Source organism: Cuculus canorus, chromosome 13, assembly GCF_017976375.1.
Source record: "Cuculus canorus isolate bCucCan1 chromosome 13, bCucCan1.pri, whole genome shotgun sequence".
NCBI lineage: Eukaryota > Metazoa > Chordata > Aves > Cuculiformes > Cuculidae > Cuculus > Cuculus canorus.
In genome coordinates, this window is record NC_071413.1 from 13,820,651 (window position 1) to 13,844,421 (window position 23,771).

Sequence of the window (23,771 nt, forward strand, 5' to 3'; positions counted from 1 at the left end):
AGAAGATCTCTGTCATGATATGCACTCACTAATGTGTCTGTTAAGGATGCTCAGCAAGTTTATGTTAATATGTCCTTGAGGTTGCTTTAACTTTTACTGGTGGATTAACTGATCCTTCTCGAAGAGCGCAGAGGTGATTATTCAGCCACCTTTGACCTCTGTCTTAAGTTGGACTTTGCAGCTGAACTTGAGAGCCCGTATCTTATTTCATGTGCCTATAGAAAGAAACGTTAGTGAATGATAAGGCAGGAGCTGTGAATGTCGCAGTGCAGAGTAACGGAAGGTATTATTCTGGGATGTCACAGAGTAACAGAGTTTGCTGTTTGCTAAATTGTGTTGTCATAGTTTGTGATCACATCATGCGAATGTCATATTTGTTGAATTGCCAGAATCCCTAGCACATGACTTCTGTTTCAGAGAATAATCCGTGTGCATACATTCAGTAGTCTGTTGATCACACTGGGTTGTTTTCTTTGTCAGGCATGTGAATCATGTGATGAAAATCTATTTTCCCCAATTGAATGCTGTGCCATTAACGAAAATTGTGTGTAAAATGATTTTTGATCCAGTGAAATTTTCAAAGAGTTGACCATTCAAGCTTTAAATTCTTCCTTGAAGTATTCATCTATAAATACTAGAATGTTATGGGAAATGAATATGGCAAATTGACAACATTTAGAACTTGATTAGACTCTAAATAAAAATATTTCCAGAAGGTTTTTTTTAATGTACTAGTAGGTGACAGGAAGTAACTTTTAGAATTTTAACAGATTTATTTTGCCCCTGAGCTATTTCCTTGATCTTTCCTTGTGTGTACTTTTAATTGTTGGGTTAATTAGTTGATAATCTTCCTTTTAAGGATGAAAAATGAACCTTTTCTTTTCTTTCTCCTGAGGAGATAAACTAATTACTGAGAGCTTTATTGCTCCCTTCCTAAAAGTGTGAAACAGAGCAAAAATCCTTCCCCCAAATCAAAATAAAGTGAAAACAAACCCATATGCATATCAGAGTATATTAATGCAAGAAAAGTGTTACTTTGATTGCAGGGACTATTAACATGTTGGTATTTCATATCTATGTAGCCGTAACATTAGATCTGTCTGATGAAAGGAAAACGTGAGCAGAATCCAAATCTAAAGTCCAGGAAGTGTAGTGTGGTCTTACACTGAGCACAACTCTGTTGAAATAGAATAATCAATAACTGGCAGTGGGTTGCAGTAACAGGTTTATCAAGTGTAGGTTTTACAGCTATATTGCATTGAGAAGAACAGTAGGTAAATAGGAAGCCGTGTTAGCGAGTTCCTGGCAAGATCGAGGTAGGCAACAGAGTGTCTCCATAGGATGAGAACTCTGTGCAAAGTGACCTGCCCTCGGAACGGGGAGGTTTCCCTGCAGGTACTGAGAGTTAATGCTCCAGCTCCATGACCACACACCGCAGTAACACAGGATGGGGCAGAAGTGGTGACTGCAGGTGTGCTGTGTTGTACCCTGGTCTGTGTCTGTCTCCATAAAGCTTATGTGGACGTACAGATACGAGATTAGGCAGAGTTTATTTGGTTTTAATTTTGTTTGATTTAGGAGCAACATGCTCTGAATGCAAGAGAATTAGAAATAAGTGGCTGCCCCGCAGGAGGAATCTATATTTTCAGTAAGTACTGCACCTGAAATAGTGACTGTACATACTTTGGGCAAATGTTTGATGAGAGTTGAATCAGTAAACTTCTCCGTACTTTCTCCTTTGTTAGTCCCCGATTTTTTAAATTTGATTGCATTAATATATTGCATTTTGCACTGCTGATCCTCAGTGGCAATTCATCACCATTTGTGTGGCCTATGTCCAAAAGTGCATAGCACATGTTTTTATGTAAAAATATAGTTATGTACTGTAACAAAACAGGAGGAGGCTAAGGCACTGAAATCAGATTGTGTGGTTTTCAGCTGAGGAACAAAGTTCATAGCTTACAAAAATATCTATTTCCAAAATGCTGTTGTCATGATCACCCTCTAGCAATGGGTGGTGATGTCCTCCTTGCTCCTTGACAGTGGAACGTTTCCCATGCATTATATACATATAGTGTATTGGGTTCTGTTTTGGTTTTATTTCCTGTGTTCTTCCCAGGTATGTGCTCTAAATTCTTTTTCTGTCCCTTTTGCCATGGCAGCCAGTATCACTACTGCACTTACATGCTTGTGAACTTTGAATCTTCGTAATGGTGTGCCATGGTGTTACTGGGAGCAATGAAGTTGTTTCTTGAGCCATGTCACAAAACTTCAGGTTTGCTACAACACGGTGAGAGTCCCATTCTCATAAGGATATCCCCAGACCTGTTGCATTTAGTGCTGTGAGGATGATAAAGGCATTGAAACCCTTTTGTCATTTGAAGATACAATTCAGCTGTATGTGGTTATCTTGCATATGTACTAAATTGCTGTTCTGCTGTGGCATGTCTTAGACACAGCAAGCCCACAGGCACTTCTCGACATGTGGCTTGCTATTTCATTTGACTGTGGCTTGCAGCTTCTTCTTTCTGCACTGTTTAACCCATTCTGTAACTTGGCTTTTTGTGGTTTAAATGATTTGAGTAAAATTAGTGACATTGAGAAGACATCCAAATTTTTCCGTGCTTGTATTTATGCTGGACGTTGCACTATGAAATGTTGTGGCTAAGGCAGTGACTGCTTTGATGGCAACAGGTAGTGCCTTCAGTGATGGTAGGAAAGTGTCGGTGTTATGGGCTTTTTCATACTAGATAGGTACTAATGTACTCAAACTGCTCTATGATTCTATGATTAGAATGAGTAAAATTACACGAGTATTTAATTCAAATTAGAGTTCATTTCAGTGTTTGATGATATTACCTACTTCTGGCTTTGAAGACCATCATTTTCACCCTCTTCTCTCTCCCCTCCTAAGTCATTCATAGTAGGTTATGATGTTCATTTTGATATGCTAAGAAACTTATAGTGTAGCCTTTGAGTTCTTTTGAATGCATAGTGTTTGTTGTATGATTCTTGAGTGCTTCTTAGAACTGCACGTAATTGTTGATGAAGAATCTGTCTGGTGAAGTGAACATGTGTAAGTAGTACTTGCTGTGATTCAATACTGCAAAATGTAAGCTGTCTGGAGTGCACATTAGTGAAGTGAGTCTTGTATTGCATCTTAGCTCAACTGATTTCAGCAATAGTAAATAATCACTGAAGCATACGCTGCTGTGCAGTCCTTCAGAACTTAAGTGTTCAGTGTAACTACTGTTTGCATGTGACCAAAATGGGAAAAGAGAGGTGTATAGAAAGGAGTGAATTGTAACAAAGAACACTTTCTGCTTCAGTTCTTGTTCAGAAAACATATGTTCAGCCATGCAGGCAACAGTTGGGGTAAAGACACACTGTAGGTTTGGAAACAAAAGGCATGTTCTTTTCTTGCATTCACAATGTTTTCAAACATATTCACTTCTTAGGGACTAGCCTGTCAGCTGGATCTTCTTGCAAGCGTGATTTCTTTTTCCTGACTTCTTTCAAAAGCCTTTTCCCCACAATGTTTTACACTTCATATAATCCACTATGCATAGTAGGGCTGTTTCAGTCTTTGTGCTATTGATGATTCAGAGGTGGAAGGGCTGTGCTCTGGGAGAATGTGGCTAAAGGGTAACCTTTCAATCACCCAAACATCTGAAGATGCTAAGCCATCCTTATTCCAAATATCTTGAGGCGTTTGGTTGCTCTTTCTTGATGAGACACGTTATACTTGATCTTTAGAACACTGCTGATCTGATTAGTACAGCAAAAATATTTTGGAAGTGTTGATCTTTATACTGTTTTTTTCTTCGTAACTAAGTATTGAAAAGTCTTTTGGACACCTGTCATAACTGCATTGAGCCATCTGGTTAAAAAAAAAAAAATAAAAAATGTTTTTTCCAGTTTTGGCATGCCAGAGTAACCAGAAATTACTTGGTCATTACTTCTGTTTGGATTCCTTTTTACGAAATATATGGTTCAAGACCCAGGTATAAATATGCTTATATAGGCATAAAGGTAACAGTTATTTTCAAGTAAGCTTTGCCTGGTTCAATTTAAGACCTTTCAACTCGTATAGCTAGAAAATGTACTGCTTTAGCACCACGCATATAGTTAATTGGTGCAACTTTCTAGTGTAGGCAAGTCCTAAAGTTTCTTTGGAAATGTCGAAGTGATCTACTATCTGTAGGTTTTTCTAGGTCGAATTACTCATCTGTCAAGTCAGGTATTCATCCTTTGTTGTCAGCAGTGAATACCTCAAAGAGAGACAGGGCTCCCTACATTTTAATGCGTGTAGACTTTATGTAGAGCTTAAACATATGTCTAACTTTAAGCATTTTTCTCTATAACCGGGTTATGTACTTGCTTAGTTTAGATGTGCACTATTAAATATAACAGTAGGGGAAAATACATAACCTTTGTGGCAAGAGTTTCACACTGGCGACTTGAGCCCTCTTCCTTTCAATCTACAAAAATACAAGCATTATATATATTTAATAAAAATCTCATTCCTTTGTATTTTATTCAAATATGGGCATAATATTTGACTCGACACACTGTTTTAATATTGGAAGTGCTCTATGAATAAGCAGAATGGAGTTTTATGTTGGTTTGTGGATTATTCCTGTATACTGTTGGGGAGTATTAAGAGTGTTAGATGAATTCAGTAGTCTGGGAAATCAACACTGGTGAATGTCCAGTTACTGGGATTTCCCACATAAGGCTTTTCAGACCATGAGGATCATTTGGACAACTAGAAAATCCACAGACAAGGAAACTCCGTGTAAATATTTTCTAATGGAAGGTGCCAGCAGATACATCCTTGCCAACATATGTCAAAACTGCCAGAAGATCTGTGAGGATGGGGATTAACTTTTTAGCACTGTCATCTCAAGAGCCTTGACAGGGAAACATTATTTAAACGTTTTTCTTTGCCCGTGTATGACTGAAAAGATGTTAACGGTAGATAAAACTAATATAAAGCAGTTAATGATACTGACATACATTCTAAGCCTGCACCTTTTTTAGCACATTGCGCTAGGTGTCAGACATCCTTGAGAATACTACAGCTTTAAAATAAATTGTCCTTCCTTCTCGAATGAAATTTGATGATTTGTCTCCAGTCTGATAAAAGAAAGCACGCCATAGTATATTGCTTCTTTTCAGGATTTTTTTGTTTTATTTTATGTATGTTATGTTTTAGATGTTGCAGTGACTTCTCTGACTCTCAGGAAGAAAACAGTTAATAATAATTTCTTTCCTTTTAGCTCCCATGGGCCTACCTTCATTGTACAGTTTGCATATAACAGCTAGTAAGCGTAGAATGTACTGAACCTTAAACAAATCTATTAGGATCACTATGGCAAGAAACTGGGAAAATGGCAGGAAAAACGAACAATGATTTTGTAAACCCTCCAAAGGTCAGAAAAAGGCTTTCAGTAAGTATGCAGAGGCTAGAAATCAAATCCCATTTCCTATCATAAGAAACCAGTTGTTTTAGCAGCAGTGGTTAATGTACTGTATGTGAAAGATTTAAGACTAGTTGGAAAGCTTTGCTTCTGTTTTATTAGGCTGCTATTGAAAAGCCAACAGCATAACTTCAACTAGGTGCTTTGAGATTTCTTAATGGGCTGTCAAGGGCAAGACACCAGGTCTGTGCTATACTAGCTCTTTCCTGTACATTAAAACAACAGGGGCCAAATGATCATATACAGAAGTATGAATTACTTGATGCTTTCTCTGTTCCATATGGTCAGCCATGTCTTTGGCAATTAATCATGTACAGAATCAGTTGAGTGCTCTCTGAAGCATTGAAGTCAACATTTAGTTGTACCTGTGCCAGTGGGGGCAGTGGGGGTTGCGAGCGTAAAATAGCAGGATGAAGAGCTGCTGGCGCCGAAGCCAGAGCAGCTGGCTTCTATAAACAACACTTTTTTCCTCTTTACCTTTTTTTTTTTTTTTTAACTTTCTTTGACAAACACAAGCCATTTTTCAATATCATCCAAAACATGAGGGTTGCTGAGTGAAACAGTGATATCTGGCATAGTGGATTAATAAACAAAAGGCAGAGAATTTGGTTTAATGTGGCCAAATTACTGGGTGATAACTTAAACCATACTGGCGGCTTCCATCGTATCAATGAAAATGAATGTGTTTGCTCATATTTTAAGTCGCAATTTTAAAAGTAAAGAAAAATTGAGCAGTGGTTTGTAAGCAATTACTCGCTTTTTTTATCGCAGAAGTTATGACATGTTAAATTAACGTGGCTTAATAGATTTCAGGCTGTTTCCCCCCCACGCCTTTAAACGCATGGCGTTTTAGTTTTACAAAATTTCATCAAGATGCCTTTTGCCCTAAAAAAAAAAAAATTTCACAGAAAATAACAGGAAAGATACAAAATGACATTTAGAGCTTACAGATTTTTACACTGTTTTCCCTTTCTCTATTAATTATTGATTATTTAGAGATGGCTACTGTAATGTAGAAGTGGTTAGTAAAGATTTGGAAACTTATGCTGTTTAAAGTGTTGGTGAGTAAATTAAATCTTAACTCAGAGTGGAAAATCTGATTTGTTGACCCAATAAAGTGGAACCAAGAGACAAACTGTCCCAAGTGCCACTTCAGTTCAGACTGAAGGCTAATTGGTCTGACAGAATACTGGGCTTCATGGCTCCAGCTATACAGTGCTTCTAATCTTAAGTCTCACTCCTCCAGAGGTCTGTGTTGAAGGAAGGAAAATCTGACTTTAAAAGACTAAAAATGTACCAATGCGGGGTCTGAAGTGTTTAGGGGTGGCTTTTTTTTTTTTTTGCTTGTTTTTAAGTATGTCATGCTATTCAGCCTGCAGTTAGCAGGGTAGTGGTCTATTGATGTCAAAATGCATTTTCTTCTGCTGTGTATCTAAGAAAAAAAAATATCACTGTAATCATGTTATGAAACCTAGGTTAGCTTTGTTATGACTCGGAGAAGCTATCTAAATTTGAGTGTGTATGCTGAGTGTACAGTAAGGCTTGGTTATAATAATTTCTACTCAGTCCGGTGCCACTGATATATTTTGTGCCAAAGGTATGAGAGGAATACGTTATTAGTCTCTTAAAATCTTACCTTAGTACCTTTCTTCTTTATGTAAAAAAAGAAGATGCGCTGATGGCTGTTGCTCTGTATGTCAGTGGAGCACTAGATTCAGTTCTGCTGTGGTACCAGGGGAAGGTAAAGGGCAAAACTTCCTAAATACTATACTTAACATAGAAAACTTAATTGGCAGACGCTATATGTATGTGTATATAGCTTTGGGCTTTTTTGATAGGTGAGTTATGTGTTTGTTTTTAAGACCGTGCCATTTGGGATTTACGAGGACTTGCCCTCTATACATTAATAGACCTGCAAGGAGAAATGGGATGGATTTGCAGAAAACATGAACAGTCCTACTGAATAAAGAGACCTGCTGGCCAAGGAGGCGCAAATTTGCTTCCTCCAAGTGATAAGCAATTTGCGTAATCTCGTTGCTTAGGTTGTCCAGGATATGTTTTTGCCAGCTCAGGAAGCAGAAGAAAGAAAGTTTCAACAATTTGTAAACATTACCACCCTCAAGAATCTCTGTGAACACAAGGATGAGATAAGACAGGCTGTAGGGCTGGATGCATTGTTTGTTTATTCTACTGTCCTGCTGTCCCAAGTGTGCTCAAAAACATTGAGTCGGTGTTGAGTCCAGTTCAGAAACGTGAAGGCTTCACTCAGCGTTGGGCAAAGGGGGCCTGTGTAGACAATTGTCTGTCGTTAAAGAACATTAAAAGAATTGAGACACAAGGTCAGATTTTCTTTGATGAGATGTGCAACTATAGTGATGTTCAAAAGAAGGTCACTTCTGCCCTTTAGAGCAGGGGTGGTATCGGCTGGGTTTCTGATGGATTTTTATCAGTGTTGATGTGAGGAAATGGCTTTCCCAGCTGATAACATCTTTGACCGAGTTTCTTGAACCCTTGACCTTTATCACTTAAGGTATATACTGAATCCTCTTGTTAAAAATAAATCCTAAAACAAGTTCCTTGGAAAAGAAAGCTTTCGAAGGAACTTGTTTTATAACATTGTTTTACCCAGAGTGCTGCTTTATTTGTTACGATTTGGGATTTTTACTGAGATGATAAGAATAGTGAGTTATTAAGAAATACCTCTGTAACAGCTACATATCAAACCCTGCACTCACGTTCTGGGTAACCTTACTGCCCTCAGCACTCTTAAAAACCAAGTAAATCAGTTAAATTGTTGTGTATTGTTGTTGTATGTTGCTTAATATACTCTTTCACCCTCCAGGTAGCTGAGTACAGTCACACGGCTCAGAAAAGAAGCGGTTATGATGTCAGTGTCAAACTATAAGTTGACTTGAGCTGTGTACATCACCATGTAAATGAAAGGTGTTAACAGAGGGCTGGGGCAATGTAATTGTTCTCCAACTAAAAATTAAATGATGTTCCACTTCCAAAAGTATGATGTTCCTGTAGGTGGAGGGGACTTGAGGTAGCAGAGCTCGGTACTAAAGGCCAGGCCATTAGAATTCATACAAAAGCATTATGTAATTGTCAATACTTGGAGAAGTGGTCAGCTGTTTCGTCTGATTAAGAATACTCTCATCACGTCCTCTTTTCGTCAGATTTTAACTGAAAGCTCTTTGTGACCTGTCAGTTCTCCATGCGCTTTGCTTTGGGAATCATTTGTTTAGGGTATCTTGATGGGGTTTGCCTGCAAATAACTATAATTTCAGCTTTGTGAGCCATGACATCATTAAACTTGGAGCTTTTCTGCAGTCTAGGAGAGAAGTAGTCTTCTACACGGTCACCAGTAATTTCCCTATCCCATTGTGATTAATAAGGCCATCCAAGGATTCTGAAAATGAAATCTTGGTGTACTGTGACCAGGCTGCATGGCTCAGTCTGATACTCCTACAATCCAGAGAAAATATTTAGTTACAGGGCTCTGTCAAGTCTTGCACATGGCAAATATAAATATTAAAGCCTTAATAGGTATATTTATTCTGAATGAAAAGGAATGTTAATTTACATCAATTAAAGATGTTTATCTGTTCATCTTGCAGGGCTGTGTTCCTGTATACCGAAGTCCTGTATCAAATCCTGCTTTAAGCTGTGCAGTTGCTGGAAGTGAGGCTTTGAGATCAGGGTTGTTGAAGTTAGCGGATATTAGAGCTTGTGGAAAAGATGTTGTAGGTCAGTGCAAGGGAAAGCCATGTCAGGGAATCCTTATCTGAAAATACTCTCTGGCTCTTTGTTTGCTTTGTAATGTCAAAGTAGGGTCAAGAATGTGATCTGTGTAGACAGAGTTTTGAGCATTTTGGTTTCTACAAGAAAACGTTCTTTTTGATCTGTAAGTCCCAAATGACGGGGGAATGCCTTTTGGTAGGCCGACTGATAGGGCTGGGAGGTGAGCACGAAGATGCTTTTTTTGTCTTTGTGATCTGATGTTGGTATAAGAAAATTATTTTCTGTCTCTATGAACGTTGTCTCTTGGAACCACTATGGCAGTAGTCACTGCTTACTTTACATAGCTTAATCCGCATATAATTCTTCCTTGCGGGGGGGAAAAACCCTGTCAGACCAAGGATAGATCTTCCTGTTTTCACAAACTGAAGATAATAAGAACCATTTATCTCGCAGGATCCCAAGAGGAATTTTAGTAGTTCTACATCTGGGCAGAGCAGAATGTATCATGTACGTGATATGGAGGAGGAGCCTATATGCCATGTCTTTTTATCGTGTTGTTCCCATAAGAGAGGCCATGCTGGGAATAGCAATTGCAGCTCTTGGTGATGTTTGAGTTGTGTTTTTAAAATCAATTCCACAACGGCTTAGGTTAGAAACATACTTTTGCCTCCTTTTTTTTTTTTTGTGTGGAAAAAGCCCCCTAGGTTTGTGCAAGCTCTCAGTCATCCTTCACAAAAGCATTTAGATTCTTTGATACGATTGCAGAATGTGTGACTGAAGGTTATTCTAACCTATGCTAGCAAAAATAATTAACTGAATATCAGTGGCTGGTTAAGACGAGAAAGGCAAATGTATCTTCACTGAAGGAAAAGAACGTGGCATTGACTCTAAGTCTCTTTTGTGCTTGGATTGCCGCACACCAAATCGGCACTTGTGCGCCAGTTGACGTATGCATTAGTAAGTGTGAACATCAGAATGTGCCATTTCTTTCCCAAGTTGGCAGACATGGGAAAGCATAGGGAAAAGTAGAGGAGAGAATGCTGGTTGAGTTAGTAGTTAAAGACAAAGATTGAGGCTGTTGGAGTTGAGACACTGGGTGGATGAAGGATGATGGGAAGATCTATAATTTCATTACATCAACATTAACTGTCTACACAGCATTATAGGCCAGTAACTTTTGGTCTACAGAGACTGGGTGTGATCTGACTCCACGGATGACTTAAATCCATTGCATATGTGTGTGTATATGTATTACCAATTTCTAATTTATTCCATAAATGAAAAAAGGTAGAGTTTTACTGCTTGTTTACTCGAAATATTTCACAATAAAGAGAACATGGGGACAACATCAGAAATTCCTTTTATAATATACGTTGCCAACAGGTATTTTTTTCTTAAGCTTCATCAAGGATCAGAGAGGAGGGGGAAATCGTCTGAATTAAAGCTCTATTGAGAGAAACATTTCTGATATGATTTGATTCAGAAAAATATTTAGAAAATAAAAGAATATGTCTCCAGAAGAAAAAAAAAAGCTAGAATGCACGGTGTCTGGCTGTGTTACTTAAGGCAATGAGATTTTAAGGTTTACCTTGTGTACCTTGTACATTGATTAAATACCAAATATATGGTGGCCATTTCTAACCATTATTTACTGTATTGATTTGTCAGCAGTGGAACTGTAATAAAAAAAGCTATTGATTTACTGTCCTTATTTGCTTATGGGCTTTTTGTTAATTTTACACATTGTTTCCTGTTTCTAGATGATAATTTTTGTGTGTTTTTTTCCTTTAAGACAAGCTTAGTCCTTTCTGAAGTTGGAAAAGAGGAACAAATTGAGGAACAACGGAAGGAAACCATCAGATGCTTACTGCTGGTTCTTACTGAGCGACAAAAGCTGCGTGAAGAATGGACAGCAAGGTGAGGAATATTTGAAAAATTGTAAGATAATAGAATTAGGAACAAACATATCAAGTGTACTCCTATAAATCCTCTTGGAGGGGGAAGGCTGGTGTTTAAAAAAAATATATCAAAGTTTTTACTGTTCAAATAGTATTTTTCGTTGAACGGGATAGTCCATTTTTCTGCTTCTGATTTCAGAGTAACTTGTGGAGCAAAGTGCTCCCTTACTGTGCTAATGTAGTGCAATCTATTGATAATAGCTTCATAAGCAGTGTACATATCTGAGGATTGGGATCACCTTAAGTGATAAAAGGTTTCCTTATACTGCTGACAATATAAGCAATACTCCTTGCTGGTGTACTGCGTGAATAGATACCCTTCTTGTCCTACTGTCTTCATGATATCAGCAGTTTCTGATGATGTCCTACTGGTGCTGACTGGGTTCTGTTGGAAGAGATTGGCATAAATGTACATATTGCTACAGTTGATATCATGTAACTGTTTTATTGTCTGGAGTTCTTAAATTATTGCCATGGTAATAAATCAGATGATGTTAACAATTTTAGGACATTTATCTTATTATTTGAAAAAATTTGTTACTGGAATGTAGTTGGATGAATGCATTTCAGAAACTACAGACGCATCATACTTCTAGTGTGTTCAGAAAGATGTGAATTCAAAAAAAGTAATTTCCACGATATGCCAACTTGTGTCCTTCTCTTTAGCTGTTAAATGAGCTGATGTCACCTTTTTCACATTTGTTTCTAAAAGCTATAGATTTATACTGTTTTAATAATATCTTCATTTTTTTGTATTTATGGTACTTACATAAACTTCTAACAGTCTATGAAAATTTTCTACCAAATGTACAGCTTTCCTTTAAAACCAGATGTCTTGTGCTCACAATGGAATACAGTTTTTAGTCAAAAGTGTTTTCTAATGAGATTTTGTTAATCAAAATTAGCACTTAAGCAGCATGACTTTTTTTTTTCCTGCACTAAAAGTTGCAGTCAAGGGAGTTCTCTGGGTTTTGTGAGTGTATAATTTTGGAAAGTTCCTGAAAATTCTGTGAGATTGACTTAAAAAGTTAATTGTAGATATTGGATCCGACACTTGAGTGGCGTTGCTGTTCCTAGTAATTATAGTGAGTGAACTTGAAACATTTCAGAAGCATTTATATAAAAATTAAACATTACTACGTGGCAATTGTACAAGTTATAGGCAGTGTTTTATAAGTCTGCATTCTTATGAGTATGGAAGAAGTATTTGTATACTGATCAGTTAAAATCTCACAGTGGACAAGAGCTTATTAAGATGAGCCTACAATATTGTTCCTATTATCATCTGGGCTTTGTTTCTTCCTTTCTGAGGAATTTTAGAGGTTGGAAAGGGGATTGTCTTCCATCACCATGCTTCCCAAATAATGCTAATGGTTTGGCTACACTGGAAAGAGAGGAAATCACTTAAGGCTTTTCCACAGGACACACGCCTCTTTGTTGTGAACCAGAATGGAAAGCTTCCTAGAGATGGGAAAAGGCTAAACAAATCTAATTAGTGGAGTAGTTTTTTAGTGTTCATTTGGTTTAACAATGGTTTCTTAATATACGGAGTTATCGGGAATCGTGGCCACCAGGACTCATTTAAAAGTAATGTAGTTATAGTGTTTCTGGCCTCTGCTCTTCCGGTGTAATGAGAGGCTGGAGCCGGTGTTGCCGCTGTAGACGTGGTCCGGTCTCTGACGCAGAAATGCTCAGGTTCCTGGGGGGGTGGGGAGAGGCACAAGCAGACAAAGTGCAGGCCTCCCTAAAACTAAACACCTGAAAGAAAATTTCAAGAGCATTGTGCCTGGAAAGTTCTGAAAGAAAGTGTCCTTTGAGTATTAAATATCCGTAATCCTCTTTCTTTCCATTTGATGTTTCCCATTCCGATGACCTATCTGAGAGTCTCATCCACATGAACTGCATAAACGGGCTGTTACCTTACACCGCACTTTACTTCATCAAAGCTTCAGCTAGATGTCTGGAATGAAGCACTGGCTGTGGTAGCCATCAAGCGTGCGGTGGTGAAAGTTATAAAACGTCCGCTGTGGTACTAGCAGGGCTGCCCATGTTTTAGAGATCAGTCTATTGTATACTTTGGAATTACATGAGAAAAATGTGCTTGGACAGGAAATAATTAGCACTTGTCAGAGGGCAGGCAATAGGTTACAGTATTTTGCTTTCAACAGGCTATCAGGGGATCAGCTAGATTAGATAATAGAATTTTTTTCCTCTGGAAGTTAAGTACAGATGACTCTAATTACCTTACATTGTGCATTAGAGAGCACATTATGAATAGTACAACTTTGAGAAATTTAGGTCAATGAAGGGAGGGCAGCTGGCAAAAACTTTACTCTGCATTTGCTCTTTGAGTTATGTAGGCATTCTGTTCTTCCGTGAGTTTTGTGTCATTCACCCCTTAAAAGAAAATACCTGCTGGGAACTGCTAATACAAACTAATTCAACTTTTAGAAGCTTAGCCTTTCTTAAAGAAAGGCATGTGAACTCTTTGGATAAGTGTACAAATCTACTTGGTTAAAGCCTGTCCTTGCATTATTTGTTTTAAGTTGTACCAGTGTTTCTGCATATTAACGAACTGAAATTGCTCTTCACGTTTGTAATTTAGCTAAATAGTCCAAAACACATGGTAGTGCACTTAGTGTTATGACTCACCATTTCATCTACTTTGACTCAAAGATGTCATCAGTATCTCAAGCATCTGAACAGATCTTCTAGGGATTCGAGTTGTTCTCTGTTGAGTGGTAGTGATCCAAAATACTTCAGGTAGCACTCAGTGAATGTCCTCTAAGTGTTAACAGAAATGGTCCAGAGTTTCTAAAGCCCCAGATTTGTTTATACTGCATGATAGTGCCTGATGGACAGGTTGTTATAGCTGTTAAAGAGCTGCTCTAGCCCTTTGAACTGACCCCTTCTTGACCTCTGCTTGCAGAAGGTCACTGTTCAGCTTATAAAGTGAGGGGGACCTTAGATTCTACTGTAACAAATAGAGGGTGAAGGGAACAGCTGTGAATTTTGGACTAACCATGCAAACCTGTATAGACTTCTTAGGGTCACTGTATGATAATGAAAATTGTTACCAAATTATATGGAAATTTAACAGCAATAGTGGGAAAGAGAGGGTGGAGTCTAATGCATTGGGTTTGATAAATGAAGTGTGAAGTTACCCATCTGGCTCTAGACAGCCCTCTTTTTCTCTACGAAAGGGAAACATTTAAAAATAACCATGGTACATCTAGAATCAATGACCCATACAGAGAGCTGGAATAGATCAAGATTTAATAGTGGCTGTGGAAGAAATTATCATTTGAAAAGTGAGACAAAGGATGAAAAAGTACAGTTCAATATCTGCACCTGATTCATTTTCAAAAAAGGCTATTGACATATTCTATTTTACTTTTTAACTGGAACCAGAAAAGTTGTTATATCATAAAGACACAATTTGGCCAAAAAAAAAGGACTTAAATTTCAAGAGAGAACGTGGCATTTTTCCTGATCAGTAAATGCCCAAGAGAAATGGACTGTAGTTCAATAAAAATGGTATCTGTTATTTCTCCTAACAGAACTTGTATCATGTTATAATAATATTGTCTTTAATGCTTGCATGACATGCTGTACTGAATTGCCAGTACATTTTTGCTAGATTTTTCAAATCCCTACATTAACTACCAAACTAATTTGTCATCAATAAATCAACAATAGATTCATTTAAAGGATAATATTTACCTGCATGGAAATTATTAACTGCTAGGAAAAAACATGGTTAGTTAAACCATTGGTAAAATAAGTCTTTTTTGTGCATAAATTTTATTAGCCAAAAATGGTTTTATTATGACGCAGACTCTGATGTCCATTTTACTATTTCTCTGAGTAAAATTGTGCCATTTATCTTAGGAGCAATGGAAAATGTCAAGTTTTGGAGAAAGACGTAATGAAGTGTAAAGTGTGATAGGAAAAATAAAATTACTTATGATGGCAGTATTTTCATAGTTGTGCTGCTTAGCCAAATTCTGAAATCTTAAGTTCTCTCTGGGTCATCGTGTAAAGACAAATTGACATAGAGAAAACAGAATAACTGTTCAATAAATAATTTGGACCAAATTAAACACAAAATTTTTCTGTTTCATGAGATAAACAGGAGAAAAATGTTAATTGATTATTTCTTATAAAAATCAATAGCTTAAAACCTTGCCTCATTGAAATAACGCAATGAAAAAAATCTATTTTATGATGTCAGTCTACAACCCCTAACATTTTGTAAAGCAGATCACTGTGCATTTTTAGAATTGCTGTATTGTTCCATCTTTGCACTGCATTTCAAGAAGGAACCTCTTACTTTAGGCAAATTATTTAAGTTTCAGGTTTCAAGTCAACCTTGAGCTGTAATTCCCTAACGGGTTTTTTGCCTTTATCAGCCCCCTTCTTAGATCTCACAAATTTGACTTAACAATGTAAAGGTATGTATTTTTTCTAGCTATAGTGAGAACTTGCCATAATACTGAGATAATCTTACCTCTTAGCAATGAAATGTAGATTATTATGTGGATATTTATATAGGAATTTAAATTATAAGTATGTAGTGTGAAAATTGAGTCCTATCCTGTGATAACAACGTTGGGTTATATAATATGAACAGTGAAGAATGAGAGTGGAATCCTAAATAATATGCACGTTACATGGGATTCAAACAGGAAGGGTCTTATGTATTTCTGTTTTGAAGAAAAGTTAATTTTTTTTCTTACACCTTACCTCTTTTTACCTTGGAATTTTAGATCATATCTGGGAAGGTAATTGAGGTAGGTTTTACTTTTTTTAGCTCCAGTAGCAGAAAGTGATGTTAATGTAAGGAAAGAAGATATTTCCTTCTGTAGCAGAAGAAAGGTCTATGGGTTAAGAAGTTAGTGTGGGCTTTGGGAAAATGGAAGCAGTTTTTTTTTCCTTCTGTCACAGACCTTGTGTATTTTTCAGGAACTCGATAAATGCAAGTTTTCAGATGAAATGTGGTAACACTGATTGAAAAATACTGACATTTTTTACACTCAGCCTGCCAAGGTGATAAATATATGAGACATTGTGAACTCTTCAGAAACTACTGTAATGAGAACTACACGAGTTACAAAGATATAACAGACAACTAGCAAAGGTATCAAAGTCTGAGCATTTGAGGAAGCATTTGGGTTGTTTAAAACTTGTGGTTGTTTTGTGTAACATTAGAATGACAGGTTTCTTTTTCATGTTGAGGAATCCAGTGTCCGTGTGTCTGAAATTAGTAAGAATCTTGGTACACACAGCTGCAGGATCTCCAGTGGGTTTTTTTGTAACAGTTACCCTCTCTGGACAATATGTGTGTCAGCTGGAATAGACACTAAGTAAGTTAGCCACAAATACAGAAAAAAAGTTTTGATTTGTCCTTTTGGAAATTAGAGTGGTACAGAGGAAGAAGGTTGTATTTGGATTCTTTGGTATTCATATTCTCTGTGTGTGTGTATGCTCTTAAGAGAAGGAAATTAGTGTTCACCACCCAGTGTGTAAGCTAAACCAATTTTTCAGAAAGTAAATTTACATTGTGACTTATATGATAATGCTGAATATTGTATGTTAATCAGGAAGATACTTTGAGGCAGACTGAAAACCAGCCTTGCAGCTTTCAAATGAACGTAGAAAACACTGCGACTTCAATGGAGTCGTCATGTCTCCTGCTATAGTTATGCTTAAATATCAGCTGCCTTGATTGACCTTTGACTTGCCTCCAGTTGCTTATTGCCAGACTTCTTTCGCTTCGTGACCCTTGGTGTTTTCTGCCTCTGTCTTTTACCTGTGTTTCTTGTATTGGGGAGCCTTTGAAGCATTCAAGCTTGGGATCAATAGGTGCAAGTACTCTAATGAACAATGGAAATACTGCTTGGTTAAATGTTGCTGTTTAACCAGTACTATTATTTCCTTTGAAACCATCTTGACCCTTTACTCTTGAAAAGACTTCGTATTTACAAGCTCTGGGTGCTTAAGGAAAATGCTTCTTACTTTGTGATGCCACTACATATACAGCAGATATGGTGTAAGAAAAATGTTACTTGGTGTAGTGACTTAAACTAAATAGTATTGGAGTGCAGTCCAGTAAAAGCTGCAAAACTTCAGCTCTGTGCATGACTTTTGTGTGTCAGACTCTTTCATTTTCCACTTTGCAGGGATTGTTTACTAAGGGTTTACTTCACCAGTTTAGTTTAGATTTAAGCTCCACTTTTGAAAACCATAAAGGGATGCACCATCCCATACCCGGATAACTACTAAATCCAAATTCTTTGATATATTCATTTTTTTTTTATTTCATGTTTTCTTGCTATGTTAGATGGATTTTTTTCAGAAGATGATTCAGTGACATTTCCAAAACCGACAAATGACACAAATTTTGTCCTTTTAATGCAATTAAAGTTTCCAAAACAAAAAGTAATACAGAATTTCCCCACTTTGTCAGAGTGCATGTGGTATTTATTTATCTGTCTGTCTATGTATTTATTTATTTGTTTATATAATTAAACTAAACTTGTTGAAGGTTTGACTGGACAGGCTTTTAAAGTCAGTGTGGATGACATTTCCTTATATATGTAAGCTTTCCTGACTGCAGTACAAGAAAGATAGTGTTTTTCCAGTAGTTTGACAAAATTTGCTTACTACCACTGGGAAATCCAAATGCTGGGAGTGGAGATTATTGTCTTTCTAGGCTGCAGGTTCCTGGAGATTGAATAGATCGCAGAGGTGACAAATTTATAATCTGTGGTGACAAAGTGTTAGCCACATCATCAGACAGCTGAACCACAAAGTAGTATTAGCATCAGCTGTCATCATTCCTGTAAGAGAGAAGAGTGTCTGCCAGAGGCAAGAGAAAAGAAGAAAACCTGGAGAATTAAATGCCATGTAGTGCTCTGTAGCTGCCCATATTAACTAAAGACTTGGTGTTATAAATTAGGAATAAGTGTGACTGGCCCAGAGAATGAAAAATTATCATAGATTTATTTTGCTCTGTGTACTCCGGTTTCTTTTTTCTACAATGTCAATCCGTACTTTCCTTCTCGTTCAGCAAAATGTGTTAATGTCATGGTATGCAACAAGTCCATTAAACTACTCACCGACTTAGTATGAACTGAAACTTTGTCTAGAACTAGACATTTAAAATTAAACAAATGCAAAAATAGATTTCTCTCTTCTGTCAAAAAATAGCAGCCTTATCCAAACAGAGCTTTAATATTGTTAGTACCATTACCGTTACAGCTTTATCTGTCATAAAGCTGAATTAAATACATTTAACTTGTAGAATCTGTGTTAAAAAAAGAAAAAGAGTACCTAGCCAAATGGTGCACTTGTCATGTCATAGCATGAGGATGAGCGAACAGATGCTTAGAGAAGTTCATGACTTAAGTCTTTAATGCTGTCAGTCTTGTGTTATTAAAGGTTTTCCACATATATAGAACTTGATGGCTTCAGGGATTGGTAACAAAATACAAATCCTTTTGTTTTCAGGTCAGCAGTTCAAATATGGTTCAGGTAGATAGTGCCAAAGATTATTCCCACTGGGTATCTGTGTTTGATGGCCTATGTAAAATGCATTGGTGCCCCAATCCTGGTAGGCAGGTGTGTGTATCACATACAGCAACTGTTACAGCTGACACTAATTGGTACCTTTGTTGGCATTTTCAGGGCAGCAAAAAACTAAATGAGTATAGAAACTGAGCAAGATGCTGTCAGTGCTCTGAGCAGTCTAGTCCACGCTTGTGAGGTAGTGATAAGCCAATGAATATCGTGGCTGACTGTGGGCAAAGAGAAGAGCCTCTGTTACATTGCTCTACAGTTTGCTCCCACTGAAAGATGTGGTAACTTGCACAGATAATCCTGTGCTGGTGAGAGATCCACAGTAAGTTACTGGACAGTGTCAAAAGCTTTGGACAAGAGGGAAGTGCAATCCACCGGGATGTCAAAGAATGGGTGGGAGGCGTAACAACTAATCTGAGAAACTAGGGTGAACTGGAGAACCAAATTAGATTAACCTGCCTGTTTTCACAGCTGATGAGATATTTTGGGCATCTTAACAGTTTAATTTGGCTATAGTATTTGTGGTCTTTATTTTGTCTGAGTGATAAAGTAAAAGCAGTAATACTTGGTAAAAGAGAGTTCTGAGAATTTTAAGAGCCTCTAATAAGAGGGTGTTCCACTCTTTCTACAGGAGTAAGCCGATTGGATCCATCAGCTATGTCTGTGGATGTGCTGAAGTTTAGCTCCAAATTATGCTGGAGGGCGTTTTTTGTACAAGTTTATACAATAGTCTTAATTTTTTTTGCCAGTTGCTCTTGAGTAAGTTGACGGTTTCTCATTTTTATTTTCTCATCTCTAATAACATCAACATTTTGTCTGAGTTCTGAAAACCATTCTTATCAGAATAAATTTTTAACCACCTAGTAAGGATGGATTTGAAGAAGTGCTCAGAGGATGTAAGGTAATCCATGTCTGCACTCCGCTGTAGGCGACTTGCTAGCTGGGTAGCGTGTTTATTTTAAGGCATATAAGGTCTGATTATTCTACGTTAGGCTATCCTGAAAGCATTTTAGCTATCTGCCCTTCTTTTCATATATGGAGATATGGATAATCAAAAAATCCAGATGTGTGTGTCTTAGAGGTTGAGGAGGAGGTTGGAGGAGGGGAAAGGAGGAGGGAAGGGGTTTTGAGAAGGAACAGGGTGCAAGGTTGGAGAAAGTTTTTAACTGTTTTGCTTGCCTGTAGGTGACACTGTTGCATCATATATCTGTACATTTTCACATATCTTGTCCAGGGACAGAAAAAAAAATCATTAAAGTAATTTGAGAGAGATTCTAATAAATACATTAGACTAATGATTCCTTAAGCCTTGGCTAGAGAGTCTGTCTTACATACAGGTACATGAATCGAATGTTCTCTTTCCCAAAGATGGCAGCAGTTTATAATATTATTTCTGATTAACTAGCTCACCAGCATTGCATCTTGAGTTCAGTATTCCCTTGACAGGCAAGATGCTAAAAGGATTGCTCTGCATGTTACTAAAGAGTAATGTAATAAACCAAGATGATAATACACTGCTGAAAAAAAAATCTTAATATGCTGCTAAGTTACAGCAATATAAAGTTAAAATGTTTTTCTTTGCTCAAATCATTTAAATTAATAATGTGTGCCATTAAGTGAAATCTCACAGAGGATTTTTTTTTTCTTCTTTGCCATTAAGTATTCTGTCTACTGAGAAAATGAAATATTCTATGAGGCTTGAGCAATCATCTATCTCTGAGCCTACAGTGTGCCTGCTGCCAGATGTTCAGGTGCTGGTGCTGCTGCTTTGACATGTATATCTCTTCCAGGCAAAAAAAAATGTATACATCAGTCCAGGTGCAAGGTGGCCTTGCCAGCAAACTTGCCTCCTCCTAGCTGTGACACTCATCCACTCCCCGTCAGAATGTGTACGCTAGAAAAGATTGTAATTAACCCCTGGAAAGCACAGGTTTCACTAAAGTGATGTGCGCAGTAATGATATTGTTAGCTTCCTTAATTTCCAGTTTCACCATCAATTATGCCATGTGTTTCATCCAGTTGGTGCTACACTCCCAGTGTTAATTATAACCTACAAGACTGTTACAGTTAATTTTATGGCAAGCATATTGTCTCTTCAAGGCTCCACAGCAGCTCATAAATTATCTTGAAGGTAAAATGTAACTTGGGGAACTAGTTATGAAAATTCCATCCATCTCGCTTAGGAGGTGCAGCTGCTACTGTCAGCTGCCTCGCTGCTGCATTGTGAAGGAATTATGGTGGGTCAGGTTTAAGAGGCTAGGCCCAGGCTGTCACTGAGGAGAAAGGCTGTCCTGGCCCTGTCAGACAAGTACCTTCTGCCAGTCCCTCGTGGTTTCGCTTTGCAGGCAGTAAAAGGCAGGCTGTGCAGGTGGATGGTCCCCAAGCTGTCTCTATTCATTACTTTACAGAAACTTGTTTTAGGTAGGCAGGTACGGAGACCTTTTCACTGTTGTCATAATGTTAGGCATCATCTGCAAAGTGCAAGATAGATAACTCTATAAATAACTCGCCGTTCTGGTGGGCTGGGGTGGCGGAGGAAGGATTATTAGCACTGTAGACGCACATGAAATAGCTCGCTGGTTTGTAAAATGACTGTTGGTTTAATTGTAGCGATAGCTTGGTTTGGAAGAGCACATCTGTTCGCTTTTATTTCACGTACACAATATGAGGAGGTGCAATTTCACTGCTAAGTAATTTGTGTTTGAGTTTCACGTTAAATAAATTAGCATGGGTTTATATTGGAATTATTTATGACATCTGTGTGTGTTTGCAAGGAATTGCAAACACTTGTTTTAAAAGAAGAGGAGAGAAAAAAGAAAAAGCAACCCACTACTCAGAACAATGAGCTCAACATTCAGTGCTATTTATGGTTTTGTAGCACACTTTTATTATTACTATAATGCCTTATTCTGCTCTTTATAGTAAAAATGCAAGACTCCTATGAAAATACAATGCCTTATTCTGTTGTCTCTTCCTTTAATAGTTTGTATTTTCAATCGTTTTAAATGCTGTCAAGCTTTGGGCATTCCTTTAAGAATGAAACCAAAAGTACAAATCAGGGTTTTTTTCTTCTACTGTTTTACCTTTCAAAAGGACTTTTGTTTACAGTCTTGTTTCCTAACCTCATTTACAGCTGCGAGGGCACAGGAGGAAGAACACTGAGAGCTGACACAACGGACTTCCATAGGCAACCTTTGTGCAGATGTGAATGTACACACGCAATGTGTATAAGTAAATGTTGTGAATTCAATTGAGGAGAAAATGAACAGCACAGTAATGAAAACCAGCAAGGATAGTGTATTTAAATAGATAGCGTTCATTTGTTTTGGTAGTTTTCATTCAGTTTCAATTATTTTTTGATCATTCTTTATATCATTATACAGAGGAGAAAAAAAATTTCAAGCTATTGCTATTTGTTAATTGGATCTTTATGTATGCTTGAGAAGGGGGATAAAAAAGTTGATGAAAGAGTGCATATTAGTACTTTTCTAATCTGTGTTCATCATTGCTTTTCCCCTGGAATTTACAATAGATGTGCATTGTAATATCTTCTAGGGGTCCATTCTTTTCCCATAGTCAATAGTACGCATTTTGGTATATTCAGAGAAGAAACTCCTACACTTCAGCTGATCAGAATCCTCAATATCTATTTCTTTAGTTTATTCAGAAGGAAGCTGTGCATTAGGCACAGCCTTTGGCAAAGTGAGGTGTAAAACCAGGATCGCCTCAAGAGCAGACCTAAAGGCATTGCTTCTTAGAAGCAGAGAGCCTTCTTGCCTTCAACCTTTCCTCGCCTCTCACAGAAGAGGCATGGAAAAAGAGTAACGGTTCATAGCATATACGACTAAGTGTGGGGTTGCTTAACCTGGTCATCTACATCATCACCTCCTACGCTGTAGGACGTCAATTACTGTACAAAGATTCTGCATCAGTATTGCCAAAGCACTTCCTCCATTGTGGAGTGTACACTCATACCTGGGAAGTATCTGCAATATCTGCAGTTGCTGTAGTGTAGTTCTCACTAAATGTTTGATGGATTTGTGTTGGAAAATTGGGTACAGAGAAGAATTCTGAGAATGTGAATGTCCCGTACTGGTTTCCAAAAGGATAACACAATTGCTGAATATTGAAAAACGTAAATGTATTTTGCCTAAAATCATGTGAAAGTATCCTGATTATCGCGGTCATCATCATCTCTTCTTAGATTGAATTTACACCACTGCAATATTGCTGAGTTGAAGTTACTCTTGATTTAAGTTAGTGTAACTGAGAGGAGAATCAGGGAACAGGTCCTGATATTTACCGTTTACATTTTCTTATGATGGAATCTCAGGCTTTTGTTGTGACGTTACTGCAGAAAGATGCATCTGACTGGAAAAGTCTTCATGATTTGTAATTTGGCACGTAAAATGGTCATTAACAAAGTAATTATCTTTTAAATATAAGAAACTGCTTTTGTGTGATTGAATACAAAAACCTTTTTCAGAAGAAAGCACCTTTGTTTCTTGGCTCTTGGCCAACTTCAATAGGAAAAACTGCATCTGGAAAGCAATTGAACTGTGTCACAAACTTGTTTTTTAGGAAGATAGGTTAAAGCAGCTGTAAAATAATGGCAGAAAACAACTTAAGAGCTGGATCCAGACCACTCAGTTGTTAGAGACAGACACACTTTAAAAAACATGTTGCAGTTTCTTGCTTAACGTGATAATATATTATTTTATGATAGTATATTATTTTATTTTATAATAATATATATTTATAATAATATATTTTATAATAATATTTAATAATATAATAATTTATATGATAATATAGTTTATAATAATATTTTATATCATCAACTGAAGAAGAAAGTGCATTTTCAGAATAGTCTTAGGTATTAATTCGATTCAAAAACCATTTTAGAAAAAAGGGAGGAGGTTATGGCTTTGGCTTTAGACTCTTATTTGTGATGCACAGAGTTTGGAGTCATTTTGTTGTAAAATGTCCATGGATGTGGACTATA

General features: G+C 37.3%; 1 protein-coding gene across 9 annotated transcripts in view; it reads left to right on the forward strand.

The window, feature by feature from the left end:
* Positions 1-23,771, forward strand: part of FTO (FTO alpha-ketoglutarate dependent dioxygenase) — a 240,029-nt gene that overhangs the window by 94,769 nt on the left and 121,489 nt on the right. For 8 of the 9 annotated variants that reach the window (XM_054078942.1, XM_054078937.1, XM_054078941.1 and 5 more), the window contains one exon: positions 11,020-11,144. In XM_054078942.1, coding sequence (XP_053934917.1) covers positions 11,020-11,144 — 125 coding nt within the window. Of the gene's footprint in view, positions 1-11,019; positions 11,145-21,899; positions 22,051-23,771 lie in introns of those variants that run through there. The other variant, XM_054078933.1, reaches the window with a different exon arrangement.